The sequence below is a fragment of the Parasteatoda tepidariorum genome, chromosome X1 (genome assembly GCF_043381705.1).
Source record: "Parasteatoda tepidariorum isolate YZ-2023 chromosome X1, CAS_Ptep_4.0, whole genome shotgun sequence".
NCBI classification, from domain to species: Eukaryota; Metazoa; Arthropoda; class Arachnida; order Araneae; family Theridiidae; genus Parasteatoda; species Parasteatoda tepidariorum.
In genome coordinates, this window is record NC_092214.1 from 69,987,285 (window position 1) to 70,011,215 (window position 23,931).

General features: G+C 30.3%; 2 protein-coding genes across 7 annotated transcripts in view; one reads left to right on the top strand and one right to left on the bottom strand.

The window, feature by feature from the left end:
- Positions 1–6,232, bottom strand: part of LOC107451034 (uncharacterized) — a 19,957-nt gene extending 13,725 nt beyond the window's left edge. For 2 of the 6 annotated variants that reach the window (XM_071187242.1, XM_071187243.1), the window contains exon 1: positions 5,361–5,958. The gene's annotated coding sequence lies outside the window, so the exon portion shown is untranslated. Of the gene's footprint in view, positions 1–5,360 lie in introns of all 6 variants that reach the window. The other 4 variants (XM_043041102.2, XM_016067003.3, XM_016067002.3 and 1 more) reach the window with 4 other exon arrangements.
- The window catches only part of LOC107451028 (tyrosine-protein kinase Src42A), a 25,680-nt gene continuing 7,936 nt past the window's right edge, over positions 6,188–23,931 (top strand). The window contains exons 1-6 of the mRNA XM_016066995.4: positions 6,188–6,958; positions 13,703–13,824; positions 14,344–14,507; positions 16,037–16,205; positions 17,206–17,364; positions 17,520–17,698. Of these exons, the coding sequence (XP_015922481.1) occupies positions 6,540–6,958; positions 13,703–13,824; positions 14,344–14,507; positions 16,037–16,205; positions 17,206–17,364; positions 17,520–17,698 (1,212 nt within the window). The 5' untranslated portion in view covers positions 6,188–6,539. The remainder of the gene's footprint in view (positions 6,959–13,702; positions 13,825–14,343; positions 14,508–16,036; positions 16,206–17,205; positions 17,365–17,519; positions 17,699–23,931) is intronic.

The following is a 23,931-nucleotide window of genomic DNA, read 5'->3' on the forward strand; positions in this document are numbered from 1 at the left end:
CTTTTAATTTATGCATCATCTGATATAATAGTACAAAGAAAAAGTAATTTTTTCATGTCATGAAAAGATATTTTTTTTTTTCTTATTTCAAAAAAAAAANAAAAAAAAAAAAAAAAAAAAAAAAAAAAAAAAAAAAGGAGAGAGAAAGGGGAGGAATTTCCCATTTTATTTGATCAAATGTAATCATATAAATTATGAATGAAAATTAAAAAAAAGTATTTAGCCTTATTTATATTAAATAAGATAATTTATTTCATCCAAATATGATGCATCACAATGATCATTCATTTTTCTTTTATTAGAAATCAAAACCAAACGAAGCTGACAACACGAACTGACCAAAGAAATCAGCAAGCCAGAGAGGAGCAATGGATTTGATATTCAATTCTAGGGCCAGCCTCAGATTTTTGGGTGGTGACTACTATTTTTTACTCAAGACAGAAACTTGCTTGCTGATCTCCTTTATATGGTGTGAGTGATTCTGAGGTTAAAAAGAACACAAAAGCAGAACTTTTGTCAGTTTTGCATTGTGATCTTAAAGAGGCTATAATTTTTCAGTGTTTTATTTCCCCCTCATTAATGTTAATTTTTTTTACAGAAAGTCAATTTTGTCTTTTGAAAATATTGTTGTACAAAATATTCCTAACAGTAAGAGATAGTTCAGATATAGCTAAAAATTTATCATTTAAATACAAATTTTATATATATATTTTTGTAGTTTTTGAAAATAGAAAGATTTTTTAAATTTGAAGGGGATGTTTATTCAATCTTGAGAGTACCCCAGCAATGTCAAAAACTCAAATAATAATTTTCTAAAATTATTATCTATACCAACTAATATTGTGTCAAATGATGTTCTTAAAATGTTTTGAAAACTTTAAGTAGTAACATTAACAGACTGTTTCCTTTTACTGTTACTTATTAATTCGAATTTCTAAAATAATAAAAAAATTGTTAGTAATATTTAATTATATAGTAAGGTTCCAACTATTCAGATCCTAGTGACGGATATTCTTCTGGTTACCTGATATTTCTAGATTACTAAAAAGAACAATACAAGCAGACTTTCTGGCTACCTGATATTCCAGATTACTAAAGAACAATATAACCTTAAACATTACAAGCAGACACACCCTTATTTTTGAACAAATTAAAGGGAAAACTCCAATCTTAACAATTCATCTTACAAAAGCAATCAAATTCGATACTAGAGTTCGAATGATGCATTGTTGGACTAACCATACTCCTAGAACTTATATAGTATGAGAAAAGGATTTACAAAGAGGGATAAGGAGACTGATAATGACAGTTTCTCAGAAACTATAAAACTATTTGATATTCAATCGAAAATTGTGCAGTCTCAAAACATCATCCAATGTAAATTATTCATAATTATTTCAGTCCTTAAACAGTATGAATAAATATTGAAGTATTATAGAACAGGGGTCTGTCCAGACATTTTGTGAAAGGTTCAGTTTTTGTAAAATTGTCAAAAAAAAAACTACTCATAATTTGTGAATATAAAATAAAGAGTTAAGTCACATTCTTTCAACCAGGATCCTGCCTCTGCGAATTTGAGCAAATAGGGTCCTGTTATTGCAAAAATTGCTAAAACTCTTTTCAGGAAGTTTTTAAATTGTAAATAGATACAAAACTCTGCTCAACAATTTCTGCTAATAAATTAGAGATGCAACATACGAATATTTGGTATTTAGCCTATACTGCTCAACAGAGAATATTCATTTTAGATGAATAGCGGTAACAAAATCACTCACATTTTTAATAATTACAATTGAAATATTTTAAATAACACTTACATATATTAAATAACATGATATATTTTAAAAACATTTTAAAAACACAACTTAGTTATGTATCACTTTTAATGTGTTATGCATTAAGCACATTTAAATAATTCTTAAATTTATAATATTTTATTTAAAAAATTGCCAGAAATTAATTTTTATTTAGATAACATTCTATTAATTAATTTTATTTATTATAATTATAAATTGATCAATTATTTATTTCAAAAAAAAATTTCATTTAATATCAATAAGAATGTGCACACGATGTTTGCAAAAGTAGAAATATTTTCCTAGAATACTACATTTGGAATTTAAACTTAAGGAAACTTAGTTCGTTTCGAACCGTTCCCCCCCTTCGGGAAGGAATTATCCCAGGGATGGGCAAACTACGGCTTTATTCAGCCCGCGGACAGAATTTTAACTAGCCGATCAGTGGCAAATATAAACAATATACATCATACAGTAGGGAACCGATTATCCGGAACGATCGGGACCATCGCTATTCCGGATAATTGATTTTTCCGGTTTTCTGAATCGCCACAAAAAGCCGTTTCTTTATTGTAAACCCAAGTAAAAAAAATATATTTGGAAATAATCTTAAAAAGAAGAGAAAACGATGAAGTAATACACTAATGATTATTTCCAAAACGATGGTAAGGTAAACATCTTTCAAAAAGAAAGAAAAATCCTAAAATCTTATGAGGAAAAAAACATTTTTTTTTTAAAAAAATGGCGGGAAAATTTATCGAATTTCGTTCCGGTTTTTTGGTTTTCCGGTTTTCTGATTTCCGGATAACGGGTTCTGTACTGTACATCCATTTTCTTGCCCACTTTGTTTAAAGCTATTTTTGCTTTTTCTTTTTTAACAAAGTACTGATGACCTTTTTACTTTCTCTATTTTTCTTCTACAAAACATAAATTGATGGAAATAGTTAGCACAGACAACTTCAATTGGTAAAATGTTGAAAGCAAAAGCTCTTTACAGAATAGCCGTACATTGGCTCCAATGAGCACTTGTCTTTCTCGAGGACATATGGAATTTAATATAGGTGAATTGTACTTCACACGTGGCAGACTGCGCATTTTAGGCTACAATGAGCGGATTTTTCTGTCAGCGTGAGTTCTAACATTATTTATTGCGTATGGAAATATTGCACACATATAACATCATTGTAAATAATAGTAAAATTATTAAATGCATAAAATGGCCAGTGCTTTTTTGAGTTATTTGAAAAAATTGTTGACCCTAAAATAGCTACCAAAAAACACTAAGTTGATTCAGAGTACCATGCGTTCAATGATGAATGGACTTGGAAACGTTTTTTTACAGTTGTAAAAGATAAACCAGTATGTCTTATCTGCAATAAAGCTGTAGCTGATCTTAATGAATACAACCCTAACCGACATTTTACAGCCAAGCACAAGAATGCCAACTACGAAGCAATGTCTGCAGGCCGACAAAATATTTTCATGATGAACAGTGTCCAAGAAGCAGTTATGCATGCAAGTTACATAGTAGCATATAATATTGCTAAAAATAATAAATCTCTTGGTGATGGGGTGGGGAGTTTGTTAAACAGTGTGTGCTCCAAGTTTGTGATGATTTATGTCCAGACATGAACAATAATTTTGAGGCTGTAAGCTTGTTGCGAAAAACAGTGACTTCTAGAATCGAAGTCATCTATAAAAATTTTACGTCACAATCTTGATATCAAAAATTGCACAATTTAAATTTTGCGCAATAGCAATGGATGAAAGCACTGATATAATTGATACTGCTTAGTATTAATTATAAGAGGTGTTGATGAGAACTTTGAAATTATGGAATAACTGGCGCGCATGCATTCTTTAAAGGGAACTACCACGAGATGTAATATTTTTCGTGAGTTTCAGGAAGGATTTTTAACTTTGAAAGTGGGCATAACAAAAATATGTAATATTTCGACTGATGGGGTACAAAATATGATAGAAAAAAAAGATAATCTGTATTTGTTGGACTCTTTAATCAGAACTATACCGGGAATAATGTTAGTTTTCTACATTACGTTATACACGAAGATGCTCTGTGTAAATCGGTATTAAATATGAAACCTATGCTTGAAGCAGTAGTAAATCTTGTTAATACTATTCGATTTTGTGGGCATACAAAATCGCAGGCAATTCCGATATTTTCTTCAGTCCGTGCAATCTGAATATTCTGATGTACTGTATTACACGAAAGTAAGATGGCTTAGTGCCGGGTGTATTTTCGAGCGAGTTTGACTGCTGAAAGACGACATTGTGTCGTTTTTCTATGAGAAACAGTCTTCAGTAAAGTGTGAAATATTAGAAGATACAGAATGGCTTTCAGACTTTGCATTTCTCACAGATCTTCTTCGTCATATAAACAACTTGAATATTAAGATGCAAGGGAAAAATCAATTTATCAATGATATCTGGGCCCATCTCAAAGCTTTTAAACTGAAGCTGAAACTGTTTGCTGGGCAGCTAGCTAAGAATGAGTTATTTCTCGGGGTTAAAGTCAATACCCTCAGTAAATAAGGAAAAGATTAAGAATTATCAAGATGGCTTGAAAAAACTCCATTTTGAATTTTAACGCAGATTTCAGTGCAATTCAAACAGAATTACCTTGACTTTTAACGTAAATTGTGAAACAGTAAGGTCGGATTTGCAGCTTGAATTAATTGACTTGCAATAACAAGCATCCGAAGCAGTTGTTTCTAAATAAGCCAAAGTTTGAGTTCTACAAATCATTACCAAAAACTAGTTTCCAAAATTTAATATCTCATGCCCAGAAAATCATTGCTATGTTTGCTACATCTTATATATGTGAACAAGTGTTTTCAACTATGAACCTTAGAAAAAATCCTTTCAAAACTAGACTAACAGACAAGCATTTTGCGTCATTCCTTAAAATAAGCACATCTTAATATAAGGAACTTTTAAAAATGAAATTGCAATTTCATTCATCTCATTAAATATTTAAATTAAAATTTGTACTTTTTTTACCTATATACTTTTTTTTAATTGGTTTATTAAGAGTGTTTCTAATTGGCCCACCAAACTTTTTCTCTCGATTGTTTGCCCGCAACCAAAAAGTTTGCCTATCCCTGGTTTATTCGATTGACAAAACAATAATGAAGATAAACAAATTTGTGAAGGGTCCGATTAAAAGATGAATTATTTTGTGGGTCCATTTTTATGGAAAGATATTTTGTGAACGGACCCAAATTTCTTCTAAACAGAAGCCTGTAGAATATGGTTTATATCTTTTCTTTGGAACTAAACATTATTTGAAAGTGACTGATTAAATAAAGAAAATGAACTTTCTAAATCGAAAATGCCACTTGTAAGCATCAACTGTGGTACTTGTTGAAGTGGTTTCAGTTCCGTTATGCTTTCCATAATTTAGTACTTAACCAGAAAAGAGCTTAATTTAAAATTTGATTTTTTTTTTTGGTAATGGGGGAATCAAATCAAATCTAACAGGTGCAAGAAAGATTTTTATATCAGATAAGAGACATAGCAATAATAAACCATAGATTACTCTACCTTGTATATATTAATTATTTCAGTGTTGTTATACAGTGTTTTTGTATAATTACTTCAGCATTGTAGAACATTAATTTAATCTATTATGAATTTTGTAGAACTATGTATTAATCTCAATGAGAAAGATAAAGAATGAAATTAAGAAAACGAAGCATGAAGCGCCATTCTGGAGAGAATTAATCCTCTTTTGTTTATTGTCAAACAATTAATTTTGATAAGAACTTTTTCTAATAGTCGTTTGATTTCTTTTTGAAGAATTTCGCTATTTCTGAAAATTTAAAATGAAAAAGCGAATAAGGAAAATTACTTTCTTCACAATTTTCCACCAAAAAAATATTAATAATAAAATATAAATTCTGTTCTTTGGAAATAATTAGCAGGCAGTATATTGTACTAATAATCAAGTAATTCGTGAAATCAAAAGTAACATTTAAAAATATCATCACGTTATTTATGAGAAATTACAAAAAAAACTGATCTTAAATATGAAAAATATCAATATAAATTTGTAAACTGACAAACAATATAATTCACTTAACTTAAATAAAAAGAAAGCATAAATTTCTACCTAGTACATTAAAATGTCCCGCTCTGTCCCGCTATTTCATAAATACGTTTACAGATACCTATTTTTGTTAACTTTTACACCTGAGAAGAAAGTACTTGAAAGATGATCAGAAATGTATCACTTTTTTTACTTGCATGAATTTTTCACTGCAAGTAAGAAATTCGCAAACATGCATTTGAGGAGATGCAAACGAGAGCGTGAATTGCGATTGGTTTCAGATTTTCATTTGCATCTCTGAACTCGCATCCACGAATTTATTATACGCAAAGGGAACAGTTCTTTAGTGGGTGTGTTTAGATATATCGATGCTTCAGATCTGGCAACAAAAATCTTATGTTGTTGCCACAAAAAAAATTTTCCGTGTCCGAATTAATAGGGATATTTATAATAATTAATGAACTTTTAAGGTTAACTAATATAATGTAAAAAATAATGTCCAATTCTTTTACACTTCAGACTGAACTAATAGACGAGTTTGTGTGTCGGATTGATTGTTTGTGTTGATAATTATGAGTATTGTTTTGTTTTTATAAATCTAATCGTCACAACAAACTCCTTACATTGAATAGTTTGAAACAGTTTCTGTTTTATAATATAAAAAAAAAAAAAAAATGGGAAATTGTTTTAGCCGAACCAACAAAACTGTTAAAAAAGGAGAACAGAGCGGTCCGAACTTGTCTGAAAGAAACAATGATAACGGACCAGTACAGATAAGTATGCTTGTGCCTGTTCAGTCTCATGAACCTACAAGTATCAGACATCCAGATGCAATAGCTAGGAGTGGACCAATCTTACCACCTGTTCCGATTGATTCTGACAATCTACTAGGCCATAGTGCCAAAGTATTTGTTGCCTTGTATGACTATGATGCTCGAACAGACGAAGATTTGAGTTTTAAAAAAGGAGAACATTTAGAAATTTTAAATGACACTCAAGGAGACTGGTGGTTTGCCCGATCTAAAGCTACTAAAAAGGAAGGTTACATACCTTCTAATTATGTAGCTAAATTAAAATCAATTGAAGCTGAACCGTGAGTATATAAACTGTATACTTATTTGCATAAAATCACACCTGTTTTGCTGATGCAAACAATATATTGTTACAAAATATAAATTTTCAGTTATGTTTGTTTTTATTTAACTAAAAGGTTTAAAAAAATTATGAAAATTGACACAATGGTTGGTAGCCATGTGACCTGAGTCAAATGTTTAAATTGAATCATGAAAATTTTTGCTCTTTAATATCTAAGTGGATATTCTTTCTAAATTCTTCTGCTAAAGTCCTTACAATATGTATTTACTCTTTAAAGATGAATATAAACTGATGTTAAAAGGGGAGGTTTTGCAGTTTTGAATTTTACAGATAAAGAAAAATTAAATGGACTTTGTATACAGTAAATATTTTTATTTGAGGTAAATTCCAAAAGAGTAGGAAAATTTCCATGTCAGTATTATGTAACAACTACAATTGCCAAAGCACCAAAAGGTTTTTGAATTTATAAAAATTAAACCGAAAAGATATGTAATGGTTCTGCTGGGTGTGGCTTTATGTATACCCTTTCAATTTGTTTCTTTTTATAAGTTTTATTTATTTATTTTTTTAATTTCTTGCATTCTACTTACTGCCTAGAAGTTACTTAAATAATGATTGTTGATGATTATTTTGAAGTAAGTACCATTGAGAAAATTTTCCCTCAAGAGTACCAAAATGAACACTTTGACAAGTGTTTATAAATATTTAGTTAACGGCAATTCCACCATTTCGGATGTAACATTTGTAGACTTTTATTGTGTATAGTTTAATTAAAAATCATCAAACTATTGGGTTCTTCTGAACTTTTTTAATTTACATATATTTGAAAATTTCTGAAAAAATAAAAACGACTTAAAGGCAAAAACTGATACAAATGTCAAAATTGAACAGTGGGCAAAAAATTGACTTATTTCTGTAATTAATACTATTATTTTTTAAGGAAAATTTTTATTAATATATATTCAGTATATTTTGAAATTTTCAAAAACATTTAAGTTTTAGAGATTGTGACTTCAATAATTATGAAAAACATAAATTAATTTGGTAAGGACATTAAATTTTACAAAATCAAAACCATAAATTAATAATTCTTTAATATAAACCATAAATAAATTAATAACTCATAAATTATTGAGGCCGTAAAGTAGATTTAATTATTGATGAAAAGGAACTCCTCTAACTATAGGCAGATATTTGATTTTTTATTTATTTATTTATTTTGCTGCTGGAAAGAACAGATGCAGTATTTCGTCTTTGACACACCTTATCAATTTGCTATGAAACGGGTAGAGGAATAACAAAAATAGAAAACAAATCCCTAAAAGAATTATTTCCAAAGGAAAGTTTAATTATAAATATCTTTTAGAAAAAGGTGGCAATGATTGAAGGATAAGATTATAATGATAAAATAGAAATTTAAAAATGCAAATCATGTTAAAGATAGAAAAAAAAATTAAAGAATGAGCAATAAAAAAATACAAAGATAAATAAAGTTAAGAGTAGCAGTTGCAGTAATTGCCACTGCCTCTTTTTGTCATTTAACACCAGCCTCACAACTTCTTAGTTCTATTTATTTTTTAATTAAATGTTTGATAAGTTGTATGGCAATGAATTTTCTGTAAGGAATCTTTAAATCCAAGAAACTAAAATTTAAGCTTGCTTTCAAATATAAATATGCTATTCTATTCTAACAGAAAAACATATAAGCTTCTTTCGCACATTAAAGGTTATCTATTCACTCATTTAATTTTTAATGTATAAGTCATCTCCTAATTATTAAAACATCTGAATTAGAAAAAGAAAAATAATTTTATAATTTCTTTTATCAATTTTTAACATTCTAACCTCTAGATCTAATTACATCTGATCATCATAAGTTTATGGCTTGATTTGGGTTAAAGCCCTTCAGAAGCAGGGTCCACTCAAAGGACTTCAAATTATTAGCCAATGAATCAGCCAAATCTCAAAAGTATCAACCAAATTTCAAACGTCTTAGCCAAAGGATAATTATAACAACTTTATATAATTAATTTTTTACCATAGAAAACTTCTTATTACAAGGATGAAATTTTTCCTCCTTTAAGTTACTGTTTCATATAGCTGCCAACTGTTCTGTATTTTTGTCCTGTTTTCTGCCATTCCGTGTTGAGATTCATATCTTTTTCATGTTGAAATCTGTTAAACTCTTCCTTCCTTTTTTAAGATTACTCAAATGTATGTTATATTGTATTAGAAAAATGTTGTTTTAATAATATTTTAACTAAAAGAAAAAATCTGGATTTTAAAATTCCGAGCACAAATAACAAATCCAGAACACTGACTTGTTAAGAAAACGATCGCCAGGACAGTGAATTTACGAGAGAATTTGCACAAATTGAACTTGTAAAGATTCACGTGAATTTAATATAGAGTCAATGAAATATGGTAGACGAATTTATTACAGGATTTTAAAAATCATATAGTAATTGCAACAAAAATGGCTGTTGTAAAAAGTGAATTAAGTTGGAATCACACCGAATCAAACATATAAAAATTTGCTATTTGAAATTTGTTTATTGTAAAAAAATTAGATAAAAAACGGGATTTTAATAACTATGTAGAAATCAGTAGTTGATAATTACCCAAAAAATGATAGACAAGAGAGTGCAGGATACGAATAGGCATGTATCAGATGTGTTGAAAACTCACTGCCCTATTGGAAATTCTTATGCACCTCATAGTATTAAAAATAACAAGATTTTAAAAAATCAAATAGAAATTAGGGATGTTAGAATAGTGATTTGGCAAAATACCAAAAATTCGGCCGAATAATAAAACCGAATTCAGCAACATTTTTCTTTTCAAAAAAATCGTTCATAATTATTTTTATATAGAAATAAGTTTAGTCATTAATGAAATATAATCAGAACTTAGCTGTATTTATTCATATAGAGTGAAGGGGAAAAAAATGTTAATAGAAATGTATAAATAAGATAATTAGAAATATTTAAGATAAAAAAAAAACTTAAGTTCTGAAGTTTAAAAAAATATAGAAAAAAAAAAACTTCTTAATTTTTAAAACAAAACTTTAATGCTAAAAATAATATTTCCTGGGAAAAGAAATATCTATAAAACATTAAAAGAGATAGTGTCTATCAGAAATACTACAGTGCTATCATAAAAATGTCTATAGAAAACATAGATTACGTACAAAAGCTAAGCCTTTCAGTTTTTTAATTACCGTATTTTTAAGAAAAAGTGAAGATTAAAGTCTAATAGAAACCCTCTTAATTTCTTAGTTACATTAAAATGTCTATAAAATCATAAGTTTCTTGAAAAAGAAAGAGCCAGATAAAAACAAAAAAGAATCGTTCTTAATTTTTAACAAAGGATTTAAAGCTAAAAATCTTAATTTATAACATTTCCTCATTGCTGTATTTTTAGAAAAAGTAACCATGAACGAATAACGTTATTAGAAACGCTCCTTAAAAAATGCCGTCATAATAAAAACAGTGATAAAAGAAAATCAAAAAAGAAACAGAAAAATAAATTGTTCTGAAACACAACTTTAACCTCGAAAATCATAGTTTTCTATGTTACTAGTTATCTGTCTTACCATCATGAAAAAAGGAACGATAAAAGAATAAAGTCTATTAGAACTGCTCCGTTAACACGCCTCACTTTAGTTAAAACAAGAAAATATAAAACAAACAAAAAAGAGTTCTCAATTTTTAAAAGTGTTGAAAAAATAATGAAATTAACTTGCTTGAATATAATGAAAAAAAGCAAAAAAAATCAGTGTTACAAAACTCATGGTTCAGTATCAAGTACTCTGGATTCAAATTTCACTTTCCCATGTGTCTTTCAGAACATAAATTAGCAAGTTTTAGAACTTAATGTGTGTAAAACTTATTTCTAATAATGTACCGTAAAAATAATGATTTTAAAGTATTCTTTATTAAATCTATTAAAATTTTCCCCCAAAAAAATTTTTTTAAGTAATTTTACAAATAGTAGGTACTTGCCAAATATTCCGCCTACTGAATATTTCGCAAAAGGGCCGGATATTCATTACATCCCTAATAGAAATCTACTACAATTCCCGAGAAACGAAAAACAAATCATGAGAAACGTGTCCTGATAGAATTAAGTGTGCATTTCTAAATTTTCTTGTAATAAAATTGGAAATAAAAATTTTATTTTAAATACCTTTTAGAAATTTCTAGCAATAGCTGCCAAAAATGCAAGACAATGTAAAATACTCAGCACAATTTGAGGTGATCCAAAAATAATTACACAAATGTACAATTGAAATTCAGGTCTCTCTATAAGATATTAAAAAATATTACTACTTGGTTGAAATATATGATAAAACGATGATGATAAAAACATATCATAAAACGATTAAAAAGTCACATGGGTTTATGAAAGAATCTACACGATTCGAAATTCGTGCGTAATAAAATAGTATTAAAAAATCTGAATTTCCATTAAAAAAAAGGTGTATAAGACAGAATTGGCTTGATTCAAAATTCGTGTGTGGTAATAATGTCATGCTCAATTTAATTTTACTGCATTTGACTCACTCATTAACGATATCAAGACTGTCTTATATCAATCAAATTGATTCTATCGGGACATATTTTATGGACAAATAATAGTTAACAGTCAGGAAGGAAAATTAAAGCAAAAAAATTTTTAAAGTCTTCAAATTTTTTGTTTTTGGAATTTTTTTAAATTATAAATTGAAAGACAAGCCACCTTTCTACGAAACAAAGTACAGTACAGAACCCGTTATCCGGAAATCAGAAAACCAAAAAACCGGAACGAAATTCGCTACAATTTCCCGCCATTTTTAAAAAAAAAAAAAAAAATTCCCTCATAAGATTTTAGGATTTTTCTTTCTTTTTTGTTTACCTTACCATCATTTTGGAAATAATCATTAGTGTATTACTCCATTGTTTTTTTCTTCTTTTTAAGATTATTTCCAAAAAAAAATTTTTTTAGTTGGGTTTAACAATAAAAAAAACGGCTTTTTGTAGCGATTCAGAAAACCGGAAAAATCAGTTATCCGGAATAGCGATGGTCCCGATCGTTCCGGATAATCGGTTCCCTACTGTAAAAGTTTAAAAGGACAATCAAAGAAGTGTTAACTAAGAAATAGTGTAAATTTTTTATGCTAGTTTTAGACACCTTGATGTGTACAATTTCAAAACTGTCATAAATATTATCAAAATCGCAAATCTCTACCTCCAATACAATCTCACCTACATACACTATACATATGATTATCCCATTATTCCATGTACATCTCTGTGTTGATTGCATTCTAACAAACACCAGAACTTGGTGATAAAAAGATAATCCCAAAAAACAGGTGGTATTTATATGAAATATTATGTACATCATTACCTATCAAAAGATAATTTATTTTATAAAAACTAATAATAATGAAGTTAAATTGATTGTTGGTGTCGAACATAAATCACAGGAAAGTTAAATATGATTACTCATTTATAAATAGTCTAAACTTTGTGAAATTGTTTATAATTTAAAAGTCAAGATTGAATTTTGAAGCTGACATTTGAATAAAGAATTCAGTTCAGTTCTTAACAATATGATGTATAATTAATTTGAAATTTTTTATTCTGGTGTCCGACGTAAATTCTTCATTTTGGATATAATTTTAAGTTAATGATAAGTGAAAATACTTTAATTTTTATCTTAATATTTTAAGCTTTTTTTTCCATTAAATAGTTTCTTTAAATTTAAATTGTTGGAATAGGTGGATCAATAAGTTCTATAATGTTTTCCATCTTATTAAAGTTAGTCGGAAAACCACTAACTTTACCTGTGCTGTGTATCTTATCAATAATGTAGATACTCATATTTAAGCAACTATTACCTTAAATGTAATAAAATTTCAAAAATCCTGGAATTTAAAAAATATTGACAGTCGCTAAAAAATTTTCTATTATCTTAATAACAAGGAAAAAATGCTAAGAAGTTTTACAGTTTTTAAATACAGTCAGAAAAATTTATTGAAGAAATATGTTACGGAATCAATTTTTTACAATATTATCATTTAATTAACAATTTCGATATTAAACATTTTTTTCTACGAAAAAAAGATGTTTGGTGCAGATAAATTGATAATTTCATTGCTTTATTAATCGCCTGCATAAAATGAAATAATCATTGCATACAGTTTTTACAATCCATTGTATTTGATGTATTATGGCAGGCGATATTAATCAATTTACCTTTTACTTTTATTTACTGGCTTTTTCTTGTGCCTTGCTAGGGAGACAAGAAAAAGCATGGGTCCCTAGTTGTAGCCTTAGAGATGCTTGAAATTTATGATAAATAATGAATTACAGAATAATTTTTTTTTTTGTTGTGAGTAACCTCCCTTCCCCTTGTTTCATTTGCCAATTACCAGCCCAATAACTGCTTCAGCAAAAGAAACAATTGTACTTACCAAAATGAAAAAGTTTAATTAAAAAAATTTTTTTCTTCATAAAGCCGTTAATTAAATTTAGATCAACTATCACTTGAGGTGGGAGGGGGATATTAATTTTGATAAAATGTTTTATCATTTGAGTTTGGTTTTTCCCAGCAGATGAGCCAAGTGACTTGTGATATTTATAAGCCACTGAAAATGCTGACTGCATCAACTAATCAGAAACATTGAGAATGGCTTAGTTGGTTTTTACATTAGAGATCTTTAGAGCTAATCACTAATTGTACTATTTTTATGTAGATGGTATTTTGGAAAGATAAAAAGGATAGAAGCAGAAAAAAAGCTTTTATTAGCTGAAAATGAACATGGTGCATTTTTGATCAGGGATAGTGAAAGCAGACGTAATGATTTTTCTCTTTCTGGTAAGTCTATTTTGTTTCATGTTTAATTGAATAATAGTTTTTAATCTGTGTGATGTATAGGAGAAAGCAGGGTTCTCACAAAATAAGTGGATATGTAAGTCAGGATATTACACTTAGATTGCCAAAACCTTTAAAAAAAATTTCACAACAAACTTTGAAAATGATTTGTTAAAATTAGTGTTAATAGTTGGTGATTTGAATGAGATTAATTCTTTTCTTTTAATTTATTCTTTGCAAAAATGGTTCAGGTCAATATTACAATCTGTAGATGTATGAATGGGTCCGCTCTTTAAACGGGCTGTGTTGTGTGTGGCTGAAGTCGTATTCTTGGCCATAGATGGCACCACTGAAAAACAAGAAATGCACCCTCTGTCATTAAATTCACTTGGTTTTACCAAGCAAAAAGCAGGTTTACTGGTATTAGCAAGTGGCATTAGAAGCAACAGCATAGTTCATTACTATACGTAAATATGCATTTGTGAAAATTCTCTTACTGATCATTTTTATTTTGTTTTTCAGTCAAAGATGGTGATACCGTAAAACATTATCGTATTCGTCAGCTAGATGAAGGAGGCTTTTTTATTGCTCGAAGAACTACTTTCCGTACATTACAAGAATTAGTAGAACACTATAGTAAAGATGCAGATGGCCTCTGTGTCAATCTCAGGAAACCTTGCATTCAGGTATTATTTCGTGTGAATTGTTTACCCAGTAATTCATTTCATGATCATTTGATGATGTACAATCATTGTATTTATCACTTATGTCAGTTTTTATTTCATTGACCAGTTTTTTATGATTCAAAAATGTGCCTAAGACAGTGTTTTTCAATCTGTGCTCTGCAGTTAAACTGATTCTAATTTGTGATGAAATTTTGCTCATCTGTTCATAGCTATCGATATTAACTGAGTTCATTGTAATGCCAACCAATTTAACAAAAATCTTTCAGTGTTTTTAACTTTGGTACTTTAATAAATAAATTAGTCAGACTAAATATCACAATAAGCTTTCAAAATCCAAATGAAAATCCAATGTTAAAAATTTGTCGATAAAACCATGTGGATTTATACTGTGATCTTTGCTAACCGAGTGTGTCATAAAGTCATTTTTTAAATGCGTGATTCAAAGTTCGATGTTCATTAGAATGTTGTATTAAAACATCGAGACTATAAAAATAGCATGAAAATTCATAATTATAACTGCCAAAAATAGATTGACAAATCTGTTTAGATGCCTGTTTAATAATAGTTTTATAACCTGTTTAATAATAGTTAAATAATAGTTTTGTGTTTATATATAGCTATATTTTTATAAAACTTGCAAAAGAGGTATACCAAAACATGTTCAACTTTGAAAAATAATATTTTTGTGTTTATGAATTGCTATAATTTGCTACATAAATTTGCTGCAGGCGTATAATGAAACTGTTGCCTGGGGGGGGAGGGGGGAACATTCGATGTAGTTCTACTATTTTTTATTTATGAAATGTATGTTTTTTATTGTTTAAAATTGGCTGTATAACAGTTAAAATTCGAATTTGTTGAAAATTTGACACACAGTAATATAATATTTCATTCCAATTTTGACATCAGGTGCAGGCTTATAACAGTTGCCCATGGAATAACATTTGTTATTTATAAAATGCATGTTTTGTGTTAAAAAATGACCGTAGTACAAGTGAACTTTGAATTTAATTAAGTTTCAATGTTTTATTCTATTTTTGATACGTGGAAGATGCCATACATCAGGTGCAGATGTACAACAAATCAATTCTAATATATATATATTCTGGTTCACAAAATAATTTTCTTAATTTTTTAAATTAATAGATGAAAAAACATGGTTTTAAGTTGTAAATCTTTGTATACTTTTATACATTTTCCATTATTAAATTAGCTTAATTGTTTTTGTTTTTTTTAATTTAAAATTTTGTTAAAAACGCTTGTGTTGCAATGTAATGAAAACATATAGTAGTACCGTAATTAGAGAAGCATCTCCTGGTAAATCAGCTTGGGCTTTAATATTATTTGCAAAATGTGAATTATTATTTAATCAGTTTTTCATGTGATATAATATATAAAGACATTTTTAGATTATTTCTTAGTAAAAAGACTTCTTTATAATGTAGAAATAAGTTTTTCTACTGCCTACACAGATAACATTTTTGTGTTCAGTTTAATGTTATGTAGCTAATGATTCATTTTGTTTTCAGGTGGAAAAGCCAACAACTGGTGGTTTGTCACATAACACAAGGGATCAATGGGAAATTGATCGGAGCTCTCTGAAATTTGTTCGAAAACTTGGCCAAGGGCAGTTTGGTGAAGTGTGGGAAGGCTTGTGGAATAATACTACTCCAGTTGCTATTAAGACTCTAAAAACAGGTGATTAAAGCTGTTACATTTGATATAATTTTTAGCACAATTCTATTAAAAATTTGTAATAGTGCTTGTTTTTAGGATTTTTATTGAATATTATTATTGCAGCCAGTCATTATGCTTCTGCATTATATTCCACCAAGAACAATTGAATAATATCAATTTTAAAAATATTTGTTTTCTTGAATGAGTTACTTGAATGTAATTGTTATTATGTAAAACAAAACAAAAAAATAGTTAATTTCATTCAATGTGTAATGTATTCTTACTAGCTTGCAAAGACATTTATTGTCAGACGGAGGTAAAATGTTTTCTGTTATTCAAAAAGAAACTAGGCATATAATTTTTACCATAAATTTCAGCATAACAAATATTGCATTAAAATAAAGTTATGTTCATAATTTTGATTGCAATATTTTCCATAGATACTGTAATGAGATAATATTCTCATAGGTATTTAAAGCAGGTGCATACTAACTTCAGTGACTGATTGTAGTTATTGTTTATGTAAGAAGTACTAATAGTAACACTAGTTATAGCTCAATCTAGATATATCTCGAATCTTAATAGCAATAAATGAAATTGGTATTTCGGAACAAAAATGTTATCTTTGTGAAATGAATAAATTTTAAAAAGTAATTTCTGCTGACCAATAATTCTATATTTAATGAATGTTAGAAAAGGATTGTGAGGATAAATTATAATAGAATTTATTTCTCTCTCATGCTGTTTGATTTGTTGATGGATTTCTTTTTTTACGCTAAACTTAAGAGATAATTTTTGTCTTTAAAAATTTTTGTACCTCCTTTTTTCTTGATCCTTGCATTTTTTCCTACCTTTTTAGTTTAATTCTGGTATTGAGGTTAAATTGTATGCTAAAGTTCTAGTGTATGTCTGAAAACTTATGTCAGAAACATTTATCTTAATATGAAAATTGTACTTAAGGTCAGAGTCTCTTCTATAATTAATAATTATCTAATACTTTTATAAATTTTTCTAATTACAGGAACAATGGATCCAAAAGATTTCTTAGCAGAAGCCCAGATAATGAAAAAACTGCGTCATCCAAAGTTGGTGCAGTTATATGCTGTTTGCACTCTGGAAGAACCTATTTATATAATAACTGAATTGATGAAAAATGGCAGTTTGTTGGAATATTTGCAAGGTAGTTTGAACATTTAAATTATATTAGTTATTGATGTTTTTATATTATTTGTCCTTGAATTATGGTAAATATTAATTTAGTTTGCTCTTTGTTTTAATTTTAGTTATTTATATCTTGCATATTTTTAAAGTAAGGATTAAATCGAAATATTTTAGGTCGTGGACGACCTCTGAAATTGCCGCAATTAATTGACATGTCTGCACAAATTGCTGCTGGTATGGCATATCTGGAGTCTCAAAATTACATCCATAGAGATCTTGCTGCTAGAAATATATTAGTTGGTGATGGGAATGTGGTAAAAATTGCTGATTTTGGACTTGCTAGACTAATAAAGGTAATATGTCGTAATTTTATTTCATTACTTAAGCAGTCTTTAACAGTTAAAGATTTTTTTCATTTTTTAAAAAAAAAAAACGTCTTGCAGTGGAACTGGGAGTTTACTTTATATTTAGAATACATGCATGTTATACAGGATTTTTAGTTGCTAAAAAAGTATGTTAATGAGGATGTGTATTGAGAGAAGCTTCAAGCTGGTAGTCAATTTCTTTATAAAGCATTAAGGCTAAACACCTACTGTAAAGTTATACAAAGTTAGATTGGTGTGGTCTTTTCTGTGTCACCATTATAAGTAATTCCTTAATCAGGAAAAATGGATACAATTTTAATATAAATGTATAGAAATAAGTTTTATTTTTTATTTCTGTGTAACTTTTATTCAAATGGTATGAAGAGATAATTCTAAATTTAAATTTCAAGAAATATGCACTTCTCAATATCATAAAACTACACTGAAGAGCAAAAAAAAACTGGTATAGGCATGAGTATGCAAATAAAGGGGTATGGAGCCAATCAAAGTACAACGCTGAAATCGGCAACATGTATATAATACAACGAGTGTCTAGCACAGTTCTTAGATCGGTTACTGCTGCTACAGTGCCAGGTTATACAGATTTAAGTGAGTTTGAATGTGGTGTTATAGTTGGCGCACGGGAGATGGGACATAGCATCTCCGAGATAGCAATGAAATTCGGATTTTCACGTACGACCATTTCACGAGTATACCGCGAGTATCGGAAATCCGGTAAAACATCAAATCTACGACATCGCTGCTGTTGGAAAAAGATCATGCAAGAACAGGATCAACGACGATTGACGAGAATCATTAAGTGTGACAGACGTGCAACCCTTCCACAAATTGCAACAGATTTCAATGCTGGGCCATCAACAAGTGTCAGCGTGCAAACTATTCAAATAAACATCATCGATATGGGCTTTTGGAGCTGAAGGCCCACACGTGTACCCTTGTTGACTTCACGAGCCAAAGCTTTACACTTTGCCTGGGCCAGTCAATACAGACACTGGACTGTTGACGATTGGAAAAACGTTGCTTGGTCTGACGAGTCTTGTTTCCAGTTGTATCGAGCTGATGGATGTGTACGGGTATGGAGACAACCTCATGAATCCATGGACCCTACATGTCAACAGGGGACTGTTCAAGCTAGTGGAGGCTCTGTGATGGTATGGGGTGTTTGCAGTTGGCGTGATATGGGACCCCTGATACGTTTAGATAAGAATCTGACAGGTGACGGGTACGTAAGAATCTTGTCTGATCATCTGCACCCATTCATGCCCATTGTGCATTCTGACGGACTTGGGCAATTTCAGCAGGACAATGCGACACCCCACACGTCCAGAATTACTACAGAGTGGATCCAAGAGCACTCTTCTGTATTTAGACACTTCCGCTGGCCACCAAAATCCCCGAACATGAACATATTTGGGGTGCCTTGCGACGTGATGTTCAGAAGATATCCCCACCCCCTCTTACTCCCTCTGGCTTATGGACAGCCCTGCAGAATTCATGGTGTCAATTATCTCCAGCACTACTTTACACTTTGATCGAATCCATGCCATGTCGTGTTGCGGCACTTCTATGTGCTCGCGGGGGCCCTACAAGATATTAGGCAGGTATACCAGTTTTTTTGGCTCTTCAGTGTATTTGTTAAAATTACATAAGATTACAAAATTATAAAACTGAATATCTGAAATTACAGACTTAAACACTTAGGTCTTGATATGTAGCAGCTGAACTAAATGTATTTAATTATTTTGTCTACGTAATTTTTTTCTTATATGTTGCTCTAAATTTAGAATGATAATTTATTCTTCTCACTTTTAGCATTTTTGGAATTCAATTTAATATACAGTCGTATGTTTATTGTAGTTTTTTTTCTTCTTTTTACTCAGTTCTGATATAAATGTGTATGTCATTAATTCATTTCGATGTCTTATCTTATCTACACTATTTAATATACACTGGTTATCATAAATTAAGGAAAAATCACAAAAATAGCGATAACTCTTTCAAAAGTAAGCCAAACCGTGCAAAATTTGCATATGTTGTCCACTAAGAGTAGCTGAGTAAAATTGCAATATGCAAATTAGTGGCGCTGCACTCGGCTTACGTCATCTGCCTGGAGCATAAAAGTCCAAGTTTGAGAGAAAGCACACAAATTTTACTGTGATTGCGACATTGAAAATCTGAGATAGCCAATTCGTAATAATGACCTCTAGGCATCATTTGCCTGAAGAACTACGATGGAGAGCCATCGGGAGACTAGAGGCAGGGCAGAGTCAATCAGAAGTGGCCAGATGGCTAAATGTGAGTCCATCTGTGGTTCATAGACTTTGGAGGCAATTTCAAACCACAGATTCGGCATCTAGGAGGTTCAGTCAAGGACGGCCAACTGTTACGACCAGTGCCGATGACCGATATTTGACATTAAGTGCACGCAGGAATAGAACCGCTACTCCGACACATCTTAGATCCTCTCTTGCTGCAGCCACCGGAAGGTTGGTGTCAACGTCAACTGTGCGCAGAAGGCTCCACGAAGGTGGTCTGTATGCGAGACGACCAGCCATTTGCGTGCCGCTCACATCACGCCATAGGAGAGACCGTTTGCAGTGGGCCCGACAACATGTCCACTGGACGTCAGATCAATGGAGGCCTGTTCTCTTTACGGATGAGTCCAGGTTTAGTCTAGAAAGTGACAGTAGACGTTATTTGATATGGAGAGAACCTGGGACCCGTTATCATCCATCAAACATCCGTGAAAGAGATGCATACGGAAGAGGCAGTGTCTGTGTTTGGGGAGGCATATCCTTAGGAGGGCGCACATACCTCCATGTCTTTCCAAGGGGAACCGTGAATGCTCAGGTTTATCGAGACAACATCCTTGATGCTTATGTGCGCCCATATGCCGGGGCAATTGGTGATTGCTTCCTGTTACAGGACGATAATGCAAGACCACACAGAGCTCGCATTGTTGATGATTATCTTCAACAGGAAACAATTACTCGCATGGAGTGGCCAGCTCGATCCCCGGACTTGAATCCTATCGAGCACGTTTGGGATGCTCTAGGGAGGCGTGTATCTGCCATCAATCCGCCCCCTCAGACCCTTGCCACGCTTGCAACTGCTTTACAAGAGCAATGGCTCTCACTTCCTATTGAACTGATAGACCGCATAATTGAAAGCATCACACATCGCTGTTTGTGCTGTATTGCTTCTAGAGGCAATCATATTCCATATTAAAGGTACTTTTTCTATTGCAAACCGATACTTCCAATTTGTTTATTTTATACATGTGCTAATTTCTATACTACTATTAATGTCTGATAATTTCTTTTTATGTTGTTTAATACCTTACTATGTGTTGTATATTGTGGGTAAGTTTCATAAAATTCCATGTGTAATTTCTTGAGTTATCGCGATTTTTGTGAATTTTCCTTAATTTATGATAACCAGTGTATAATCTTTTCACAATTCAATATGAAGCTTATTTTAGTGTTTACATGATTCAGTATCATATTTCAACAGGTTTCGTCAAGGTGGTCCCACTTGAAAACTTCTCACATCTTTATGCCCACCAAATGGAGTTTTTTTTTCACATTATATCATTTCCAATAATTTTTGTTTCAAATTATCATCTTAATGTTTTATAAATTTAACTTTGTAACTTTTATACTAAATCGTAACAATTTACATTGCAGTAATCAGAATTTCGCTAAAAATGGGGGAAAAATACAAATATATGAAAGAATAAAGTACACAATTAATATATATATATATATTGCTAAATGATGGTAAATTATTTATCTATAAAACTTTGTGTTATATGCGTTCACATTGCACTCATTGTATAATTTATTTAGATTGTATAGCTTGCAGGGCTCTAAAATACAGTAGAGAACCATTTATCCGGTATCCAGAAAACCGTGAAAAATTTTTGCTCGGTTTTCCCGTCATTTTAAACTAGAACGATTATGAAAAAAAAGCTGAAATTGGACTCATCCTTGAAGTTGAGTAGAGGAAAATATAAGGAAGTGGAGAATTTTTTTCCCCGTTTACCCAAGAAAAATCATTTCCTTCGTGACCTTGAAAATCGAGAGGAGGCAGGGAAGAGAGGAATGTTTTATTTTCTCCTTTAGGCCGTCAATCAAACTCAAGGGTGTGGCATGCTGATTTCGTTTTCTGTTTGATTTACGAGAGAGGTGGGTAAATTGCATTGCATGCATATCAGTGAACAGAAGATGAACGAGAAAAATATGTTATCTATTTGACATCGATTAATAAAAATAAAATCTTTTTCTTTTGAATAAATTCTGATTCTTTGGAGGTGCGGTATCATTTGCAAGTTTTTCTTGATGTGGAATCACATCTGCTGTAATTAAAAACCATGTTTTATCAACAACAACAAAAAAAAGAATTGTTTAGTAATTTAGACATAGGATTATTTTATGAAACAGATTGCAGTTTTGTTTTTCTGATTCCACTACGTTTGATTTTTTTTTCTTTTCATGATAAATTTCACACTCAATAAATAAATTCTTTTTATACATAAATTTTGTCATTAGGTTTTTTTTTAAAATTCCGTTGATCTTGCTTTGTCCCGGGTTTTAATATTTATGCTAGTGCCCTTTTTAACTATCGTTTTGATTCAATAATTTTCAGGTGTTTTTATTTAAATTAATAAGTTTTCCTTTTATTTTATTATCGTTTCCCCCCCCCCTATAATTAGGTGTGAATTATATTGCGTTATTTAGTCATTGGTTTTGTTTATATTAGTTAATTTAGGAATTTTAATTATTTTTAAAAATTAAATATGGAATTTTGTAATTTTTAAACTTGTTTTTCTTGTCTAATCTTGCAATTTTTTTTTATTCTTTTAAATGTTATTTTTCTACCATTTTTTTTTCTTTTTAAATTTAGGAGTGCCTTTCTTTTTTCTCTTACTTTATGCGGTACGCTTTTTCCTTGCAATTCGAGTTCAATAAAATATTGATTAACGTCCCTTTTTCGTCGATCCGGAAAACCGGGAAATTCAGACATTCGGGATAGCGATGGTCCCGAGCATCCGGATAATTGGTTCTCTACTGTGTTGTCTCTTGTTTTTTTCTTTTTAAATTTAGGAGTGCCTTTCTTTTTTCTATTACTTTATGCGTTACACGTTTTCCTTGTAATTCGAGTTCAATAAAATATTGATTAACGTCCCTTTTTCGTCGATCCGGGAAATTCAGACATTCAGGATAGCGACGGTCCCGAGCATCCCGGATAATTGGTTCTCTACTGTACATCAATGGATGTATATGTTAGCAGTCCTATATTTCAAAATGATTATGATATATTTTTAGATAAAAAATGTAGAAGTTCTTCGATTAAAAAAATGTCAGTAATGAGTATTTGAAAAGACTAAAACAAAATATCCGCCATTTAATTTTAAAATTTTTACTATGAGCATGTCTCCATCTACTGTACGTACATTTTGTTAAAAGAATCTGGGTTAAAAAATAAAGTTTAGAATAGTGAACCCCTAAATTGGCAGAAAATAATAATTTAGAATATCAGTTAAAAACCAAAATATTTTTTCTAATTATTTAATCATTCATTCCTTCTCTTTTGATAGCTGGACTTGAACGAATATTTTCTAATTTTTGATTAGTTCAGTTCAAACTATAAAATTACTTCGAGACTGAAAAGCAGAAAAACTTTGTTATGTTTAAATATTTCAATGATAAGAATTACATTGTGTTTTAGGCAGTTGACTTATATGACAGACGTGCCAAAAATTTGCAAACACTTAGTCAAAACTAGGGGATCAACTTATGCCACGGGTAAACTTTTTCAATGGTCACCTTATACCCTATTATATACGGTATTAGTCTTACCAAATTTGTTTAAGTTATATTCAATTCAGCATAAGAAAATTTTTTGATATGCCTAAATAATGACAGACATCAAAATTTGTACTCATTCTGCATAAAACCCTAATAACTTCTATCCTCTTAGTTTTGTAGACCTGTGTTTAGTTTCATTTGATTCATGAAACATAGAGAAATACATGCGAAATAATACCTCACTTGTCTAGATATCAATTTTTTAGTTCAATTCCCTCATCAAAAAATTTAAAATGGCAACATTAAAGTTCATTTTGGGGGAAGGGACAAACTTCAGCTATTCATACTCTGCCTAAATCCCAACTTATTATCCCAACTAATAATTTGTCT